The 19,296-nt window shown below is 50.0% G+C and overlaps 1 protein-coding gene across 1 annotated transcript in view; it reads left to right on the forward strand.

The window, feature by feature from the left end:
• Nucleotides 1–6,668: 6,668 nt before the first annotated feature.
• Nucleotides 6,669–19,296, forward strand: part of MICOS10 (mitochondrial contact site and cristae organizing system subunit 10) — a 90,633-nt gene continuing 78,005 nt past the window's right edge. Inside the window, exons 1-2 of the mRNA XM_073570332.1 lie at nt 6,669–6,940; nt 17,286–17,375. Coding sequence (XP_073426433.1) covers nt 6,824–6,940; nt 17,286–17,375 — 207 coding nt within the window. The 5' untranslated portion in view covers nt 6,669–6,823. The remainder of the gene's footprint in view (nt 6,941–17,285; nt 17,376–19,296) is intronic.

The raw sequence follows: 19,296 nt of genomic DNA on the forward strand, positions 1-19,296 counted from the left end.
GGCGGACCGCCCCCCCCACGCTACGCCACTGGGTCGGGGGATGCCTTGTATAGATGTGTGTCATCAGCATAAAGATGGTACTGAAAGCCAAATCTGCTGATGGTCTGTCCAATTGGGGCCGTGTAGAGAGAGAAGGGGGCCAAGGACTGAGCCATGAGGTACCCCGACAGCGAGAGGAAAAGGCGATGACGTGGAGCCAGAGAACAAAACACTGAAGGAGCGGTCAGAAAGATAGGAAGAGAACCAGGAGAGAGCAGTGTTCTTAATGCCTAGTGACTGGAGCATGAGACAATGGTCAACAGTGTCGAAAGCTGCAAAAAGGTCTAGAAGAATGAGCAGAGAGTGTTCACCATTACATTTTGCTGTCAGAAGGTCATTGGTAACATTGATGAGTGCAGTTTCAGTCGAATGTAGTGGGCGGAAGCTGGACTGTGAACGGTCTAGGAGGGAGTGAGTGGAGAGGTAACGGGTAAGGCGGGAGTAGATTAGGCGCTCCAAAAGTTTAGACATGAAGGAGAGATTGGAGACTGGTCTGTAGTTGTTTGTGCAAGATGGGTCGAGAGCGGATTTTTTTAGTAATGGAGTAACAATAGAGTGGTTAAAGGAGGATGGGAAAATGCCCGAGGAGAGGGAGAGATTAAACATTGTAGTTAGGTGAATAGTGATGACTGGAGGAGATGTGGGGGAATGGGGTCGGTAGTGCATGCAGTCGGACGAGAAGAAGAGAGGAGTCTGGAGACTTCTTCTTCTGTGATGGGATCAAATGTGGAAAGTGAGCCAGGGGAAATGCAGGGAGGAATGGGAGTCACAGCACTTGATGGTTGGGAGCGGATTTCCTGATGGATATTATCTATTTTCTCTATTACGTGGGAGGCCAGGTCATCCGCACAAATGTCTGTGATAGGGGCTTGTGCTTTTGGTCTGAGGAGGGAGTGAAAGGTGTCAAAAAGTTTCTTGGGGTTGTTGGCTAGTGAGGAGATCAGGGTGGTGAAGTAGGTCTGTTTGGCGAGGTGAAGGGCAGAGTTATATAGTTTCTTAACATAAATTTGAAGTAGATGAAATCTTCTGGTCGGCGGGTTTTCCACCGTAAGCATTCAGCACTCCTAGAGCATCGCTGGAGAAGTTGAGTTTGCGATGTAAGCCAGGGCTGTTTTACTCTGTGTTTGAAGGTTCTGAGGGTGAGGGGCGCTACCTGGACAAGGGTGCTTCTAAGAGTGTCGTAGTAGTGATGAACAGGACAGGAAAAAGAGGAGATTGGGGACAGGGAAGATTGTAGGGAGTCTGAAAGTGTCTGAAGGTTAATGGCTTGTAGATTTCTGAATGTATGATAGGTAGGAGTGTGCTGGGGTGGGCGAGGATTTGTGAGTATGAAGGAGAGAATGTTGCGTCCGAGTGGGGAAGCTGTGAGTTATTTAGGTAGGAGATTGAGCAGAGCCGGACAAAGACCAGGTCAAGGGTGTTACCGTCTTTGTGTGTCTCAGAGGCTGAGAGCTGTGAGAGGGAGGCCAAGAAAAGTGGTTAGTGTTAGAAGCTGGGATGCAGATGTGGAAGTGGGGCTGTTAATGGGGATGTTGAAGTCTCCCAGGATAAGGGTTGCTAGTTTTGAGGACATGAAGTGCGGCAGCCAGGCTGAGAAGTGGTCAAGGAAGTGGGTGGGTGAGCCTGGAGGCCAGAGCACTCCCTCATGTAACGAGTCCCCAGACGTAAAGCGATTCTTCATGTAACTAGTCCCCACACATAAATCGCTCCCTCATGTAATGAGTCCCCACATGTAAAGCGCTCCCTCATGTAACAAGTCCCCACACGTAAAGAACTTTCCCATGTAACGAATCCCCACATGTAAAGCAGTCTCACATGATGTAATGAGTCCTCACAAGTAAATCGCTCCCTCATGTAACGAGTTCCCACACGTAAAGCGGTCTCACATGTAACGAATCCTCACACGTAAAGCAGTCACACATGTAACGAGTCCCACACGTGAAGCGCTCCCTCATGTAACCAGTCTCCACATACAAAGCGGTCCCACATTTAACAAGTCCCCACACGTAACGAGTTCCCACACGTAAAGCATTCCCTCAAATAACGAGTCCCCTCGTGTGAAAGTGCTCCCTCATGAAACAAGTCCTCTCATTTAACGTGCTCCCTCAGGTAACTAGTCCACATACGTAATGAGTCCCCTCATGTAAAGAGCTCCCTCATATAGCTAGTCCCCACAAGTAAAGCTCTCCCTCATGTAACGAGTCCCTTCAAGTAAAGCGCTGCTTCAAGTAACGAATCCTCTCATGTAACGAGTCCCAACATGTAAAGCGCACCCTCATGTAACAAAGACCCTTTATGTAAAGTGCTGCCTCATGTAACAAGTCCCCTCATGTAAAGCGTTCCCTCAGGTAATGAGTCCCCTCATGTAAAGCACTCCTCATGGAACGAGACCCCTCATGTACAGAGCTCCCTCATATAACTAATCCCCACACGTAAATGAACTTAATCTATTCTTTAACCGATTTAATCACACACTGGCTGCTCCTGCCCCTGCATACCATTCACACCTCTCTGCTACAATAACCTCACCCCCTGCTGCAACTTGTCAACTGAGCCAGGGTCTGTTCTTCACAAGTACCCAGGTTGCAAAAGAACTGGATAAGATCAAAGTTTTGAAGGCTGCAGGTCCTGACGGCATCAGTGCAAGGCTAATCAAAACCTGCGGGCACCAGCTGAGTGAGATCATTACATATCTGTTCAATATGAGCCTGAGAATAGGTATAGTACCACAGCTGTGGAAATTATCGTGTGTGGTACCAGTTCCGAAGAAACCTTATCCGAAAGACCTTAATGACTATAGACCTGTAGCATTGACATCACACCTGATGAAGGTACTAGAGAGATTGGTTCTCACACGTCTCCGTCCTCTAGTGAGCTCGGATATGGACCCGCTCCAGTTTGCCTACAGGCCCGGAATTGGTGTGGATGATGCCATTATCCACCTTCTAGATAGGACTCTCTCTCACCTGGAGAAACCTGGGAACACTGAGAACAATGTTCTTCGATTTCTCTAGTGCTTTTAATACCATACAGCCAGGTCTACTGAGAGACAAGCTGGGTCTTGTTGGCGTGGACCTCCAACTCTCCACCTGGATCCTTAACTACCTCACGAACCGACCTCAGTTTGTAAAGGTTCGGGACAGTGTGTCAGACACGGTGATCTGCAATACAGGGGCACCTCAAGGTACAGTTCTTGCCCCTTTTCTCTTCACACTGTACACTGCGGATTTTAAGTGCAACTCATCTAGCTGCTACTTGCAGAAGTATTCTGATGACTCTGCAATAGTAGGCCTCATCACAGGAGGAGATGAAAGAGAGTACAGAGATACTAACCAAGCTTTTGTGGAGTGGTGTCAGAGGAACCACCTTAGGATTAATTCCGGGAAGACCAAGGAATTGGTGGTGGACTTTCGCAAGGGAAAAAATCCACCAGTAGTGGTGAACATTCAGGGAAATGACATTGAGATAGTCGACACCTATAAGTACCTTGGTATGATCCTCAATAATAAGCTTGACTGGGCCCATCACTTGGATGCTGTAACGCTCGCGCCTTGGCTGAATGGCACGAGCCGGGGGTTTGTGGTCCCACTGTGCCACAAACCAGACTACCCTGGAAGGGGCGTGACTACGACAGCTACCTCGGTCTTCACTGGAGCCTCTGATGGTGAGGTCAGGCTTGTGCGGCAGATAGCTGTCGGGTGCCACTCCAGGGTGGTGTCTGGCTGTGGCTGCTGGTCCCACTCGGGGACAAGTCACTTTGACAGAGGCTATAGACAGGCAGGCAGGTAGACACGACAGGCACAGCGGAGACACAGGGCAGGCGGGCACGGCTTGGAGACACAGGACAGGCGGGCACGGCTTGGAGACACAGGACAGGCCGGCACGGCTTGGAGACACAGGACAGGCGGGCACGGCTTGGAGACACAGGACAGGCGGGCACGGCTTGGAGACACAGGACAGGCGGGCACGGCTTGGAGACACAGGACAGATTGGCGTGGTATGAGAAGGAGAAGGTAGGGACCTGTTCACACAGCAGGTATAGGCAGGAGGGAGTGGTGTATGCAGGGCCGGATTATAGGCAGGGCAGGCGGGGCTTCAGCCCCGGGGCCCCCACCACAAGAGCTTCAAAGGGGGCCCCCACCACATTCCTGCTGGCTGCTGCAATGGCACTCCATCTTCTCCCCACCTAAAAGTGAGTGACCGTGGGGGCGGCATTATGTGCTCTGCTACCAGCAGCATCTACAAGTAGCGTGAACGCTGATGCTGCTGGTAGCGTGCAAAGGCTTGTGATGAGATCACAGGAGGTAAGGTGTCAGGGCCCCCGATCATGTGACCCCTGTCTCCTCCCCTCCTGTGACCTCATCACTGGTCCTGTGCGCACAGAGCACTGAGCACTGAGAGCAGCCATGTATGTGGAGTGCGGCTCTGCGGGTGGAGGTCGGTGCCGGAGGCCCCATTATTCTCTATGTGGAGTGCGGCTCTGCGGGTGGAGGTCCGTGCTGGAGGCCCCATTATTCTCTATGTGGAGTGCGGCTCTGCGGGTGGAGGTCGGTGCCGGAGGCTCCATTATTCTCTATGTGGAGTGCGGCTCTGCGGGTGGAGGTCGGTGCTGGAGGCTCCATTATTCTCTATGTGGAGTGCGGCTCTGCGGGTGGAGGTCGGTGCTGGAGGCCCCATTATTCTCTATGTGGAGTGCGGCTCTGCGGGTGGAGGTCGGTGCTGGAGGCTCCATTATTCTCTATGTGGAGTGCGGCTCTGCGGGTGGAGGTCGGTGCTGGAGGCTCCATTATTCTCTATGTGGAGTGTGGCTCTGCGGGTGGAGGTCGGTGCTGGAGGCTCCATTATTCTCTATGTGGAGTGCGGCTCTGCGGGTGGAGGTCGGTGCTGGAGGCTCCATTATTCTCTATGTGGAGTGTGGCTCTGCGGGTGGAGGTCGGTGCCGGAGGCTCCATTATTCTCAATGTGGAGTGCGGCTCTGCGGGTGGAGGTCGGTGCTGGAGGCTCCATTATTCTCTATGTGGAGTGCGGCTCTGCGGGTGGAGGTCGGTGCTGGAGGCTCCATTATTCTCTATGTGGAGTGCGGCTCTGCGGGTGGAGGTCGGTGCTGGAGGCTCCATTATTCTCTATGTGGAGTGCTGCTCTGCGGGTGGAGGTCGGTGCCGGAGGCTCCATTATTCTCTATGTGGAGTGTGGCTCTGCGGGTGGAGGTCGGTGCCGGAGGCTCCATTATTCTCGATGTGGAGTGCGGCTCTGCGGGTGGAGGTCGGTGCCGGAGGCTCCATTATTCTCTATGTGGAGTGCGGCTCTGCGGGTGGAGGTCGGTGCTGGAGGCTCCATTATTCTCTATGTGGAGTGTGGCTCTGCGGGGGAGGTCGGTGCTGGAGGCTCCATTATTCTCTATGTGGAGTGCGGCTCTGCGGGTGGAGGTCGGTGCTGGAGGCCCTATTATTCTCTATGTGGAGTGCGGCTCTGCGGGTGGAGGTCGGTGCCGGAGGCTCCATTATTCTCGATGTGGAGTGCGGCTCTGCGGGTGGAGGTCGGTGCTGGAGGCTCCATTATTCTCTATGTGGAGTGCGGCTCTGCGGGTGGAGGTCGGTGCTGGAGGCTCCATTATTCTCTATGTGGAGTGTGGCTCTGCGGGTGGAGGTCGGTGCTGGAGGCTCCATTATTCTCTATGTGGAGTGTGGCTCTGCATGTGGAGGTAGGTGCTGGAGATTCCCCATTACTGGGCAGAGGGGGCAGTAACCTTTTCAGAGCTGAGACTATCTTGGTGCTTTTTTGTTGTCACTTTCTAAGAATCATAGCATTTTGTTCCTTGTACATGTGACCCAAGTATGGAAAACAGGAAGTAACAAAACACATATTGCAATGTCCCTTTCCTGTCCCCACATACAGTATAATTTTCCCACAGTATCACGTCCCCACATACAGTTTAATGTTCCCACAGTATCACCATCCCCCCACATACAGTATAATGTTCCCCACTACCGTCACCCCCACACAGTATAATATTCACACAGTATAATATTCCCACAGTACTGCCATCCCCCACACAGTATAATGTTCCCCCAGTACCGCCATCCCCCCCATACACAGTATAATGTTCCCCCAGTACCCAGTATCAGCCCTTGGTTTATGCAGGACTTTGCTGTCTGTGCTGGTTCTCATCGTCCTGGATGAGGTGAAGTTTGTGTGGGGTCAGGGAGGGTTTACAGGGTGGATATAGCAGAGATGTGTGTGTACAAGGTGTACGGAGCGGAGCCGTGTGTGTGTATGAGGTGTACGGAGCAGAGCCGCGAGTGTGTGAGGTGTACTGAGCGGAGCCGCACGTGTACGGAGCTGAGCCCCACGTGTGTGTATGGAGCGGAGCTGCGTGTGTGCAAGGTGTGTGGAGCGGAACCGCATGTGTACGAGGTTTGCGGAGTGGAGCCATGTGTGTACTGAGTTGAGCAGTGTGTGTGTGCAAGGTGTACAGAACGGAGCCGTGTGTATGAGGCATAAAAAGCGGAACCGTGTGTGTATGATGTATGCGGTGCCATACGTGTTCAAGGTGTATGGTGGGGACCATTCATACCTCCCAGCGAGACAGTCCCGATTTTGAGAGAGATACTGCCCCGGCTGGGAGCTTACTTTTCGTGCGGACACAGGAGTACACGGCGGAGCCCCGAGGAGCACTTTAAAATTCGCATGTGACGTTCCACCGGAAGTGACGTGCTAGAAGCTGACCGGAAATTAGGTAATTTCGGGAGGAGATTGTGACGGAACCATGGAGGCACTTTAGGGAATGCTTCAGATCCATCACCATGTCCTCCTCCAACAGCGCGGACAGCAGGATCGCCTTGAACTTGGGGATGTCGGCCATGTGAGCGGATCGTTATATTTCCTGCATCGGGAGGCTCAGGTGGGCACTACAGTGGGAGCCGGGCTGCTATAGTATCTTTATAGAATCTTTCTATCTCTGTTTCTTTATCTCTCTCATCTTTCATTTTTCTCTCTCTCTCTCTCTCTGTTCTTTCTTCTTTCTTTCTCTGTTCTTTCTTTCTGTCACACCTCCTCTCCTGTCACGCCTCCTGTCCTGTGGATCTCCTCTGCCTGCTCGCCGCATTCACGAGCATCGTGCGCCCACTGCCTGCTGTGTACCCGCCAATCAACTCTGCAGCGCCACGGTGATTAACCCCCTTGCCTCCAGGCTCCAGCTAGCTATATATTGATCGGGGGAGCTGTATGCGCGAGAGGGGAGCTGTACATTTGGGCCTGTATACCTGGAGGAGGGAACGGTATAAAGACGAAACATTGGAGAACTGTATAACCTTGGGGGGGGGGGGGACAGCTGCCTGTATACCCTTGTAGGGGGCAAGAGCTGTATACCCGTTGGGGGGGAGTTGTATTCCCATGGGGGGGAAAGCTGCCTGTATACCCTTGTAGGGGGCAAGAGCTGTATACCCTTGCGTGGGGGGGGGGGAGCTGTACTCCGGAGATAATACAATAGAGAGCATATTGTTATACAGTAGTTAGCAACAATTGCTGCCGGTGAAAACTTTCCCTTTCTGCATTTTTATTATTCCTTGGCTGTCTTAACATTGGGTTCAATAAAAAAAATGTGAGTAACTCTTTCTGTCTATAATTGGACTGCTTTGAGTTATCCTGGACTGTATCTCTATTGTAGTACTGTAAATCTGAATGTGGCAGAACAAGAGGATAAGATTAGATTGTACATCTGAGTGCTACAGTTCGCGCTCTACTGTTATGGCTAAAATGTTAATGATATGGGGGCCCCCACCAGATTTTCTGCCCAGGGGCCCCCACCAACCTTAATCCGGCCCTGGGTGTATGCTGGAACAGGATCTGGACCTGTTCACACAGGAGGTGCAGGTATGGATATAGGCAGGAAGGAGTGGTATATGAGAGAACAGGTTTGGACCTGTTCACACAGGAGGTGCAGGTATGGATATAGGCAGGAAGGAGTGGTATAGGAGAGAACAGGTTTGAACCTGTTCACACAGGAGATGCAGGTAGGCAGAGCCGCAGGAGTGCGGAGCAGGCAGAGCCGCAGGAGTGCGGAGCAGGCAGAGCGGCTAAGGGGCCGTGCAGACAGAGCTGCGAGGGTGCAGATGCACAGATAAAGCTGCGAGGGTGCAGATGCACAGATAAAGCTGCGAGGGTGCAGATGCACAGATAAAGCTGCGAGGGTGCAGATGCACAGATAAAGCTGCGAGGGTGCAGATGCACAGATAAAGCTGCGAAGGTGCAGATGCACAGATAAAGCTGCGAGGGTGCAGATGCACAGATAAAGCTGCGAGGGTGCAGATGCACAGATAGGGAGGACACAAGGAAAGACACAGCAAGGAAGGGAGCCACGGACAAGGAGAAAGGGAGAATGATAGACAAAGGTAAGACTGAGTTCAGACAGAGAGACAGGGACAAAGACACAAGGACCAGGATATTCAGCCTCCTGGCAGGCGGGCAGAGAACAGACAAGGCACTGGGAACAAGACTCAAGGGCCAGGATATACAGCCTCCTGGCAGGCAGACAAGGTAAAAAGTAAAATTAAAAGAGTAAACCTCCAGAGAAGGAGATACACAGAACAGGGCCTGGCTTCCTCAGCAGCAAGATACTAACTGAGATTAGACATTGCACAGGCAAAGGTCAGTGGGTGTGGCAAAACTAGTCAAGGGCTCTAGGCGATTGGCCAGGGACATACCACACAGGTGCACCCTGACTGCATAAGAACCAGAGAGTTCTGGTGCCGCCCCACTATACACACATAGCTTGGAAGCATAGAGCAGAGGCACAGAGCACAGGACTGGCAACAGACAGATTTCACAGCATGGCTTGAAGCAGAAAGTAAGTTGGTGTGCGGGGGAGGGGAGGCCATGCAGTGATGCCAGCAGGGTTGTTACAGTACCCCCCCCTTTACGGCCCCTCTTCCTCAAGCCTGCCAGAATGACCAATAAAAGGAGTATGGGACCACACACAGTCCAGGTTGACACGACATCCTTCTGGTAGGGTGGAATAAGTGTGCCATCAGGAATCCCAGAGTGCCAAGCTTCTTGGTGCCTGATGGAGTCATCTTCCAACACAGAGGGTATAAGGACTTGGATTTCTTCCTCCTGGGTAGCAGAAAGCAGGGACCTGGAAGCCTCAGACTTGACCCCTACATCAGCCGGCCAGCTGGAAACAGAAGAGACCTTCACTGAGTCCAACTTCAACCTGATATCCCAAGTAAATTGGACCTCCTCCTTAGTATCTTCATTAGCCTGCCAACTAGAAGTTGAGGGTACCCACACTGGAACCATCCTTCGCCCGTTATCAGAAGAGAACTGGACCTGTTCCTCTGGGTTGGTAAAAAGCAGACGTACAAGAGCTTCTGCTCCAACTTCTTCATCCACCTGCCACATAGAATCTGAAGGCATCCGTACAGGATCTATCTTCTGCCCATGGCCTGAAGAAAAATTTTCAAGCGACAGGGATGCTTCTGGGAACTGGTCACAGGAGGTGTGTGGAGAGGGCGTCACTGCTTCCTTTTCTTCAGTGACATCAGCACACCATGACCCAATAGCCAGCAGAACAGATGGGGAAGGTAACACTGTAGCCTGACCTTGTAACATTGGAACTAGATACCTTTGGTGACTAGGTAGCTCCAAGTGTGGCACCACGCTGGGTCTTCGGACCGGAACGGGCAGTAGAGTATCCGGCTCAGAAGGACCGATGGGCAAACTGGTCATCAAGTATAAAATGAACTTCTCCAAATATAATGCTCCGATTTGGAGCTGTAGTTGTCCCTTCGACACTCGACTGTTCATAAGTAGGGCATGACCGTCACCAAACACCGTCACCGGATTCTGGAGCTGTGGAAGAGGAACCCTACACAGACTCCGTCTGGCTTGCAGCTTTAACACATCTGCAGGGCCGAAGCTCCCACAAGGCACACGAACAGTCACCGATCTCAGTGAGGAGGAGGGACTCTTACCAAGGGCAGCCTCTCCCACTGACCCAAGGTTTTGGAGCTTGCGCTCCTTCGGACAGAAGCCGTCCGAGTGTTCCACACAACCGCAGCAATACTGTATGCCCATCTTACGACTGGTTTCAGGCTGCTGCTTTGCCAGCCCACTCTTAACAGTCTTCTTGGGTTCAACTCGAGTAGCTGCTTTAACAGGTGGAGGAACTAGAGGGTTTCGGACGGTGGTCGCGGTCTGACGAGGCGGTTTCTTCACTGGTTTCACCCGTCTGGCGCGCCTCTCAGATCTGGAAAGGGAAGACTTGGCAGACGTAGCTGGACTAGGTACTTCGAAGGCTTTACGGAAGGCCACTAGGAAGGCCTCTAGGTCCGTGATGATAGGATCCCCTGCTTTCCAGAGGGCACAGATCCACATCAAAGCTTCTCCTGCTAAGTAGGACATTATATATCCCACTTTGACCCAATCAGAGGGGAAACAGGCTGAATTCCACTCAATGTACCGCAGGCACTGCTCCAGGAACCCTTGGCACTCCTTAGGATCTCCATAGAACCTTGGAGGATCTTCAGGGTCAAGCCTCTCATAAGCCAGGAGCTGGTTGTAGATGGCATTGGAGACAATGATGGGTTCAGAAGTCTCAACAATCGGAACCACACAGGGCGGAACAAATTCTTCCAGATGCTCATACTGGCAGAGAGAAAGTCGCTCATGCTCTGCAAGCTGAAGGACATGGGACTCAGCGGGGACCATGGCCTGTGCAAATTGTCACGCTCGCGCCTTGGCTGAATGGCGCGAGCCGGGGGTTTGTGGTCCCACTGTGCCACAAACCAGACTACCCTGGAAGGGGCGTGACTACGACAGCTACCTCGGTCTTCACTGGAGCCTCTGATGGTGAGGTCAGGCTTGTGCGGCAGATGGCTGTCGGGTGCCACTCCAGGGTGGTGTCTGGCTGTGGCTGCTGGTCCCACTCGGGGACAAGTCACTTTGACAGAGGCTATAGATAGGCAGGCAGGTAGACACGACAGGCACAGCGGAAACACAGGGCAGGCGGGCACGGCTTGGAGACACAGGGCAGGCGGGCACGGCTTGGAGACACAGGGCAGACGGGCACGGCTTGGAGACACAGGACAGGCGGGCACGGCTTGGAGACACAGGACAGGCGGGCACGGCTTGGAGACACAGGACAGGCGGGCACGGCTTGGAGACACAGGACAGGCGGGCACGGCTTGGAGACACAGGACAGGCGGGCACGGCTTGGAGGCACAGGACAGATTGGCGTGGTATGAGAAGGAGCAGGTAGGGACCTGTTCACACAGCAGGTGTAGGCAGGAGGGAGTGGTGTATGCTGGGACAGGATCTGGACCTGTTCACACAGGAGGTGCAGGTATGGATATAGGCAGGAAGGAGTGTTATAGGAGAGAACAGGTTTGAACCTGTTCACACAGGAGATGCAGGTAGGCAGAGCCGCAGGAGTATGGAGCAGGCAGAGCCGCAGGAGTACGGAGCAGGCAGAGCCGCAAGAGAGCGGAGCAGGCAGAGCGGCTAAGGGGCCGTGCAGACAGAGCTGCGAGGGTGCAGATGCACAGATAAAGCTGCGAGGGTGCAGATGCCCAGATAAAGCTGCGAGGGTGCAGATGCCCAGATAAAGCTGCGAGGGTGCAGATGCCCAGATAAAGCTGCGAGGGTGCAGATGCCCAGATAAAGCTGCGAGGGTGCAGATGCCCAGATAAAGCTGCGAGGGTGCAGATGCCCAGATAAAGCTGCGAGGGTGCAGATGCCCAGATAAAGCTGCGAGGGTGCAGATACACAGACAGGGAGGACACAAGGAAAGACACAGCAAGGAAGGGAGCCACGGACAAGGAGAAAGGGAGACTGATAGACAAAAGTAAGACTGAGTTCAGACAGAGAGACAGGGACAAAGACACAAGGACCAGGATATTCAGCCTCCTGGCAGGCGGGCAGAGAACAGACAAGGCACTGGGAACAAGACTCAAGGGCCAGGATATACAGCCTCCTGGCAGGCAGACAAGGTAAAAAGTAAAACTAAGAGTAAACCTCCAGAGAAGGAGATACACAGAACAGGGCCTGGCTTCCTCAGCAGCAAGATACTAACTGAGATTAGACATTGCACAGGCAAAGGTCAGTGGGTGTGGCGAAACTAAATAGTCAAGGGCTCTAGGCGATTGGCCAGGGACATACCACACAGGTGCACCCTGACTGCATAAGAACCAGAGAGTTCTGGCGCCGCCCCCCCTATACACACATAGCTTGGAAGCATAGAGCAGAGGCACAGAGCACAGGACTGGCAACAGACAGATTTCACAGCATGGCTTGAAACAGAAAGTAAGTTGGTGTGCGGGGGAGGGGAGGCCATGCAGTGATGCCAGCAGGGTTGTTACAGTTGCAGTGTACAGGAAGGGCCACAGTAGGCTTTATCTGCTCAGAAGGCTGAGAGCCTTCGGAGTTAGGGGGGCACTCCTTGCATCCTTCTTCAACTCTGTTGTGGCATCAGTCATCTTCTTTGGTGTGGCGTGCTGGGGTAGTGGCATATCAACCAGGGACAGGAATAGGCTGGACAAACTGATTAGAAGGGCCAGCTCTGTCCTGGGATGCCCCCTTGATCCAGTTCAAGAAGTAGGCGACAGGAGGATACAGGCCAAGGTGAGCTACATGGTGCAGAATGATTCCCATCCCATGCATGAGACCGTGACAAAGATGTGCAGTACTGTCAGTGACCGGCTACTTCATCCTAAATGTGAGAGGGAGCGCTATCGAAAGTCCTTCCTTCCTGCTGCAGTTAGGCTGTATAACCAGCATTGTCCAAAACGGAGAACGACCCAGTGAACTGATAGATCCAAAGTTGTGATAGTCCGGTTATATCTTTTTTTTCCGTATATGTACCTACCTACTGTCAATGTAATGCCTTTATGCATCTGTATCTGTACTTGTTCCTGCTTTGCTGCTGTAATGCTCTGAATTTCCCCATGGTGGGACGATTAAAGGATTATCTTATCTGATTATCTTATCTTAAAGCGCTCCCTCATGTAACAAAGCCCCTTTATGTAAAGCGCTGCCTCATGTAACGAGTTCCCTCATGTAAAGCACTCCCTCCTGTAGCAAGTCCCCTCATGTAAAGCTCTCCCTCTTGTAATGAGTCCTCACATGTAAAGCGCACCCTCATATAATGAGTATCCACATGTAAAGCGCTCCCTCAAATAACGAGGCCTGTTGTGAACACCTTTGACCTGGCTTCTGAGTGTGGGCTCCCTCTGGTGGTTGCTGCTGGTAATGGAGCTGGTCTGGCTGACAGGAGTCAATCACCTGAGGAGGATGATTGGAGGTCAGGTGTTATAGACTGGAGAGATTTAAGTGAGCAACCTTCCCTCAGTTGTTGCCGGTGATTTGGGTTGCTTCCTGAGCATTTTGGAAGTCTGCTTTCCTCCTACTCCGTCCTGCAACTTTCAAGAAGTTATTTGTCTTCTTGAATCTTTTTGCATTTTGATTCATTTTTACTGTTCTCTGATTTTTGCTCTGCTGGTGTGAGTTCAGCCGGGTTCCCTGTTGGGTAAAAAGCCGACCCTTGGGAAATTTACACCCGGGCATCAACTCAATTGCACAGTCATAACTCCTATGAGGAGGCAAAGATGCAGACTTACTCTCACTAAATACATCAGAAAAATCAGCCAAATAATCAGGAATATCATGAGACTGGGGAGAGGTGGAGAAAACAGGAGTGTCAATAAGAACACACTGACAACCCCAACTCACCACAGACACAGATTTCCAATCCAAAACAGGATTATGAGTTTGCAACTAGTGAAAACCCAGAACAATAGTATCATGCAAATTGTGCAGCACCAAAAATGTATAATTTTCTTGGTAGTCCGGGGCGACCCGCATTATCACCTGGGTCCAAAACTGGGGTTTATTCTCCGCCAAAGGAGTAGCATCAATATCCCTCAACGGAATAGGTGTCCGCAGGGGTATCATGGGAAAACCACAATGTTCAGCAAAGTCCAAATCTATCAGATTCAAAGCTGCTCCTGAATCCACAAAAGCCTTAGCGGAAAATGTGGATAAGGAGCAGATCAGAGTAATTGCCAAAAGGAACTTAGGTTGTACACTGCCCACAGCAAATGTGTGTGCAAAACGTTTCTCTCATTTAGGGCAGACAGAAATAGTATGAGAGGCGTCTCCACAGAAAAAACACAACTTTTATTACGCCTTCTAAACTCCTGACGTTGCGCCCTAGACAAAACCCTATCACATTGCATGGGTTCAGACGTGTGATCAAAAGGCGGCAACGCCTCTTGTGTAGTTTTACGTTCACGTAAACGCCGATCAACTTGAATGGCTAATGACATAGAATCATCAAGACCCGAGGGAACAGGAAATCCCACCATAACATCTTTTACGGTCTCTGATAAACCCTTCCAAAAGAGAGCTGCTAAGGCACCGTCATTCCATGTAGTAAGAACCGCCCACTTTCGGAATTTTTGACAGTATAACTCTGCAGAATCTTAACCCTGGTTCAATGCCAATAGGGTTTTCTCAGCTTGATCAATAGCATTAGGTTCATCATGCAACAACCCCAAGGCTTGAAAAAAATGCGTCCACGTTAGTCAGAATAGGATTTCCAGGTGTCAGAGAAAAAGTCCAATCCTGGGGATCGCCGCGCAGCAAGGAGATGACAATTTTAACCTGCTGCACAGAGTTCCCCGATGAGTTAGGCTTCAAGGCAAGAAATAATTTACAATTATTCTTAAAATTCAAAAATTTAGACCGATCCCCAGAAAACTCATCAGGAGTAGGGATTTTTGGTTCAACAGCAGGTGATTGAGTGAGATAGGCGGAAATTCCCCGCATTTCAGCAGCGAGCTGCTCAACACGATCAGACAATTGCTTAATCTCCATTAAAGAAAAAATCCTACTACGGCCCCAGAGAAAAAGAGGAGAAAATATATAAAAAAAAAAATCTGACACTTTTTTTTTTTTTTACAATTCTCTCCTGCTTTTGAATACCCTAGAATCTGCGGTATGGCTGGTGATTCTGTTATGATTGGGTCACCGAGGAGGAAAACAAGACCAAGCTAAGCCGCAGAAAACCAGAGAGGTTGGTAACTAAGCGGATTGCAGACCCCTGATCCTATCCACACAACTAGCAGTAGCCGTGGAGCGTACCTACGATGATTCTAGACGCCTCGACACAGCCGGAGAACTAAATAAGCCTAAAGCAAGAAAAGGGGAAATCTAAACTGCCCCAGAGCAGACCCCAAAGGAATAGATAGCCCCCAAACATATATTGTCGGTGAGACAAGATTAAAACACAAACACAGGTAGGAAAATAGGCTGAGCAAATGATGAGGCCCACACTAACTAGAAAGGACAGGAAAGGAAAGACTCTGTCTGCAATCACGCAAAAAAACCCTGCAAAAATGTCCAAAACTTCTGATAGCAAAAAACTCTGAAGTCACTAGACTTCACCCACTATATTAGCACTCTGGCATATTCTGAAAGCAGAGCAAAAAGAGGCCAATCTAATAAGTGACAAAAAACAAACTGGCACAAACAGTAACATAAGGATGGAAATTCAGCACAGCCCCAGCCGGGGCTGACTGACCACACAAAACTGAATAGACAAAGCCAAATCAAATGTGAATAGCAAAGAACACTTAGCTTGAGCATGCAGGGACTGAACTGGAAACTAAGACCTCAGGAGGCAGGAAAAATCACCAGCAGGGATAGAGGGAGTTGGCTGTCTTAAATCCAGTCAGAGACTCCAGATGTCCAATCGTCGTCCTCATTATCAGGTGGCAGGCCTCTGTCAATTAGATCAGCTCCATTACCTCCTGTAACCACCAGAGGGAGCCCGGAAAGAGAACTTGCGACTCCTCTGTCAATACAACCAGCTCCACTACCTTCACTAGCAACCAGAGGTAGGCCAGAAAGTGAATTCACAACAGGACTGCACAGGATGAATTAGGGGTAAGTGGGAATGTACATGATGAATTGGGGGTTAAGGGGAACTGCACATGATGAATTGGGGGTAAGGGGGACTGTACATGATGAATTGGTGGGTAAGGGGGACTGCACATGATGACAGGGGGAGTGGGGCGGCACATTATGAGGGGGTAAGGGGGAGTGCACATGATGAAGTGGGGTAAGGGGGACTGCACATGGTGAAGTTGGGGGGAAGGGGACTGCACATTATGAAGTGTGTCTGAGGGGGGACTGCACATGATGAAATGGAAAGGGGATAGGGGATTGCAAATGATGAAGGGGCACTGCAGATGAAGTGAGGGGGTGATAGGGGACTGCAATGGATGAAGTAAGGGGACTTCAAATTAAAGTGGGGGGGACTGCAAATGATGAATTCAGTGCGAGTGACGGGGCACAGCAATTTCATTAAAGGTGGGGGGTGAGGAGAGCAAATGATGAATTGAAGGTGGGGGCTGGGGAGAGCAAATGATGATCTATGGGGAGAACAAAGTGAATTTTGAGTGTGGGGGGAGTAAATGATGTATTGAATGTGGGGTAGAGCAGTTGATGATGAATAGAGGGTGGGAGAGAAAGACATGACAATGAATTGAGGTGGGAGGGGCATGTAAATATAATGAATCGGGGTAAGGGTTAGAGCAGGAGGTACATAGTGGGGGACGTTGAGGATGAAGTGCCAGGTAATGAATTGGGGGAAAGGGTATAGGTGCTAATTAATTTATATATTAAATGGGGAAAGTGGCTATTTAGGGTACCGTTACACATAGCGATGCACTAGCGATCCCGACAACGATATGGATCGCTGGTGCATCGCTAAGTGGTCGCTAGTGAGCTGCCACACAGGCAGATCTCACCAGCGACATCGCAGGGGTCGGGGGTCGCTACTTACCTGTCAGACGCGGCGATCCTGACGTCCTCCCGCCCGCGTCCACGCGTCGCTCGTCGTCACAGCAGGAAGCCCACCAGCGACCAGCGATAACCAGCGGGGGGAGCCGGTCGGAGGTAAGTATCACATGTAGAGATATCGCTAGCAATATCGCTGCTACGTCACAAAATCGGTGACTTTACAGCGATATTGCTAGCTATATCGCAGTGTGTAACGGGGGCTTTATAGTTAGTGGGTGCACAGTGGCGGATTATAATTTATATTTGGAATGATAGGTAGCATAATAACCAATTATATATTGATTGTGGGTGCACGTCTGTTTTCAGATGTGTAGTGTAGAAGAAACTGAAAAAGTGGGGAATGTGCTCTGGAAGTGGTGCTCTAGTAACTGTGTTATTTTACGCAGGGTCGAGTCCTGGATGGAAGAAGCGATGGCGGTCTATGCTTGATGAAAAAGAAAACCAAAGATGAGGGACTTCAGCTAGAGACGTCACTGGTGAGTCAGTGTGTTACCTGTACACTGACACTATACACTGTATAATATATACAGAGCTCCTGTGTATAATGTCACTGGCAGTAGTGATCACTGTATTACTTGTACACTGACGCTATATACAGAGCTCCTGTGTACATTATCATCGGTGATCACTGTATTACCTGTACACTGACACTTTATACAAAGCTCCTGTGCATAATTTCACTGGTTATCGCTGTATTACCTGTACACTGACACTATAAACAGAGCTGTTGTGTATAATGTCACCAGTGATCACTGTATCACCTGTACACTGACAGTAAATACAGAATTCCTGTATACAATGGCACTTAGTATTGTGTTTTTTTTTTATTAATGATCAGTATTGTAATATTCAGTCACTATGTGGTGGTAATATGTGGTCTGGTCATGGTGTGGCGCTATTTGTTCCTTGTATGTGGTATTATTTGGTCACTATGTGGTGGTAATATGTGGTCTGGCCAAGGTGTGGCAGTATTTGTTCTTTGTATGTGGTATTATTTGGTTACTATGTGCTGGTAATATGTGCTCTGGTCATGGTGTGACAATATTTGTCCCTTGTATGTGGTATTAATGGTTGTTTAAAAAAAAAAACGTAAATGTAGGTGACTCATTCCATTAAAGAAAAATACATAAATATATATTTATTTTTAATAGTTTAGAGTAGAGTAGGGCCCCGGCGAAAGAGGTGAGTATAAACTTCTTTATTTTTAATAGGGAGAACTGGGGCCATCCTTCTATATATATATATGAGAGAACTGGGGTCTATTCTACTATATATATATATATATATATATATATAGAGAGAGAGAGAGAGAGAGAACTGGGGCCGTCATATTATATATAAGGGGAGAACTGGGGCCATCATACTATATATTTAGGCAACTGGGGCCATCGCACTATATTTATAGTGAGAACTGGGACCATCGCATTATATATACTATATATATCCTGTATCTCTATAGTAAGCTCGGTTCTGCTCCTATATCTCTGTAGTAAGCTTGGTTCTGCTACCTTATCTTTGTAGTAAGCTCGGTTGTGCTCCCATACCGCTGTAGTAAGCTCGGTTCTGCTCTCATATCTCTGTAGTAAGCTCGGTTTTTCACCCATATCTCTGTACTAAGCTCCGTTCTGCTCCCATATCTCTGGAGTAAGCTCCGTTCTGCTCCCAAATGTTTGGAGTAAGCTCTGTTCTGCTCCCATAACTCTGGAGTAAGTTTGGCTCTGCTCCCATATCTCTGGAGTAAGCCCCGTTCTGCTCCCATATCTCTGGAGTAAGCTCCGTTCTGCGCCCATATCTCTGGAGTAAGCTCTGTTCTGCTCCTATATCTCTGGAGTAAGCTCAGTTCTGCTCCCATATTTCTGTAGTAAGCTCGGTTCTGCTCCCATATCTCTGGAATAAGCTCGGTTCTGCTCCCATATCTATGCAGCTTGCTCCCATCTGTTCCCATATTTACATACCAGCCTATTTTTAAAGCCTGTTATCTATGCTGCTTTAATTGAATGGCCAGAGATAAGCAGGGAAAATGAGGGCCACCGCAACTCGAGGGCCACTGCCTTGTGATTGCCCCCCAGGCTGAAAAGTGTCAGCCAGCCCCTGCCGCAGAGTATACTAAAATGTCATCCAAATAGATAACCACATAACGTCCAATTAGGTCAGAGAACATTACATTAATGAAATTCTGAAAAACAGCAGGCCGAGCGTTAGTGAGACCAAAGGGCATAACTAAGTTTTCTAACAGCCCCTCAGTCGTCAGAAACGTCGTTTTCCACTCATCCCCTTCCTGAACCCTTATAAGGTTATAAGCCCCTTGTAAATCAAACTTAGAGAACCATTAGGTCTCAGTGAGTTGGTTACATTGATTGGGGATAAGGAGAAGAGGGTACGTGTTTTTCACAGTAA

The sequence above is a fragment of the Dendrobates tinctorius genome, unplaced genomic scaffold, assembly GCF_039654945.1.
Source record: "Dendrobates tinctorius isolate UK_male_01 unplaced genomic scaffold, ASM3965494v1 ptg000028l, whole genome shotgun sequence".
In the NCBI taxonomy this organism is placed as follows: Eukaryota; Metazoa; Chordata; class Amphibia; order Anura; family Dendrobatidae; genus Dendrobates; species Dendrobates tinctorius.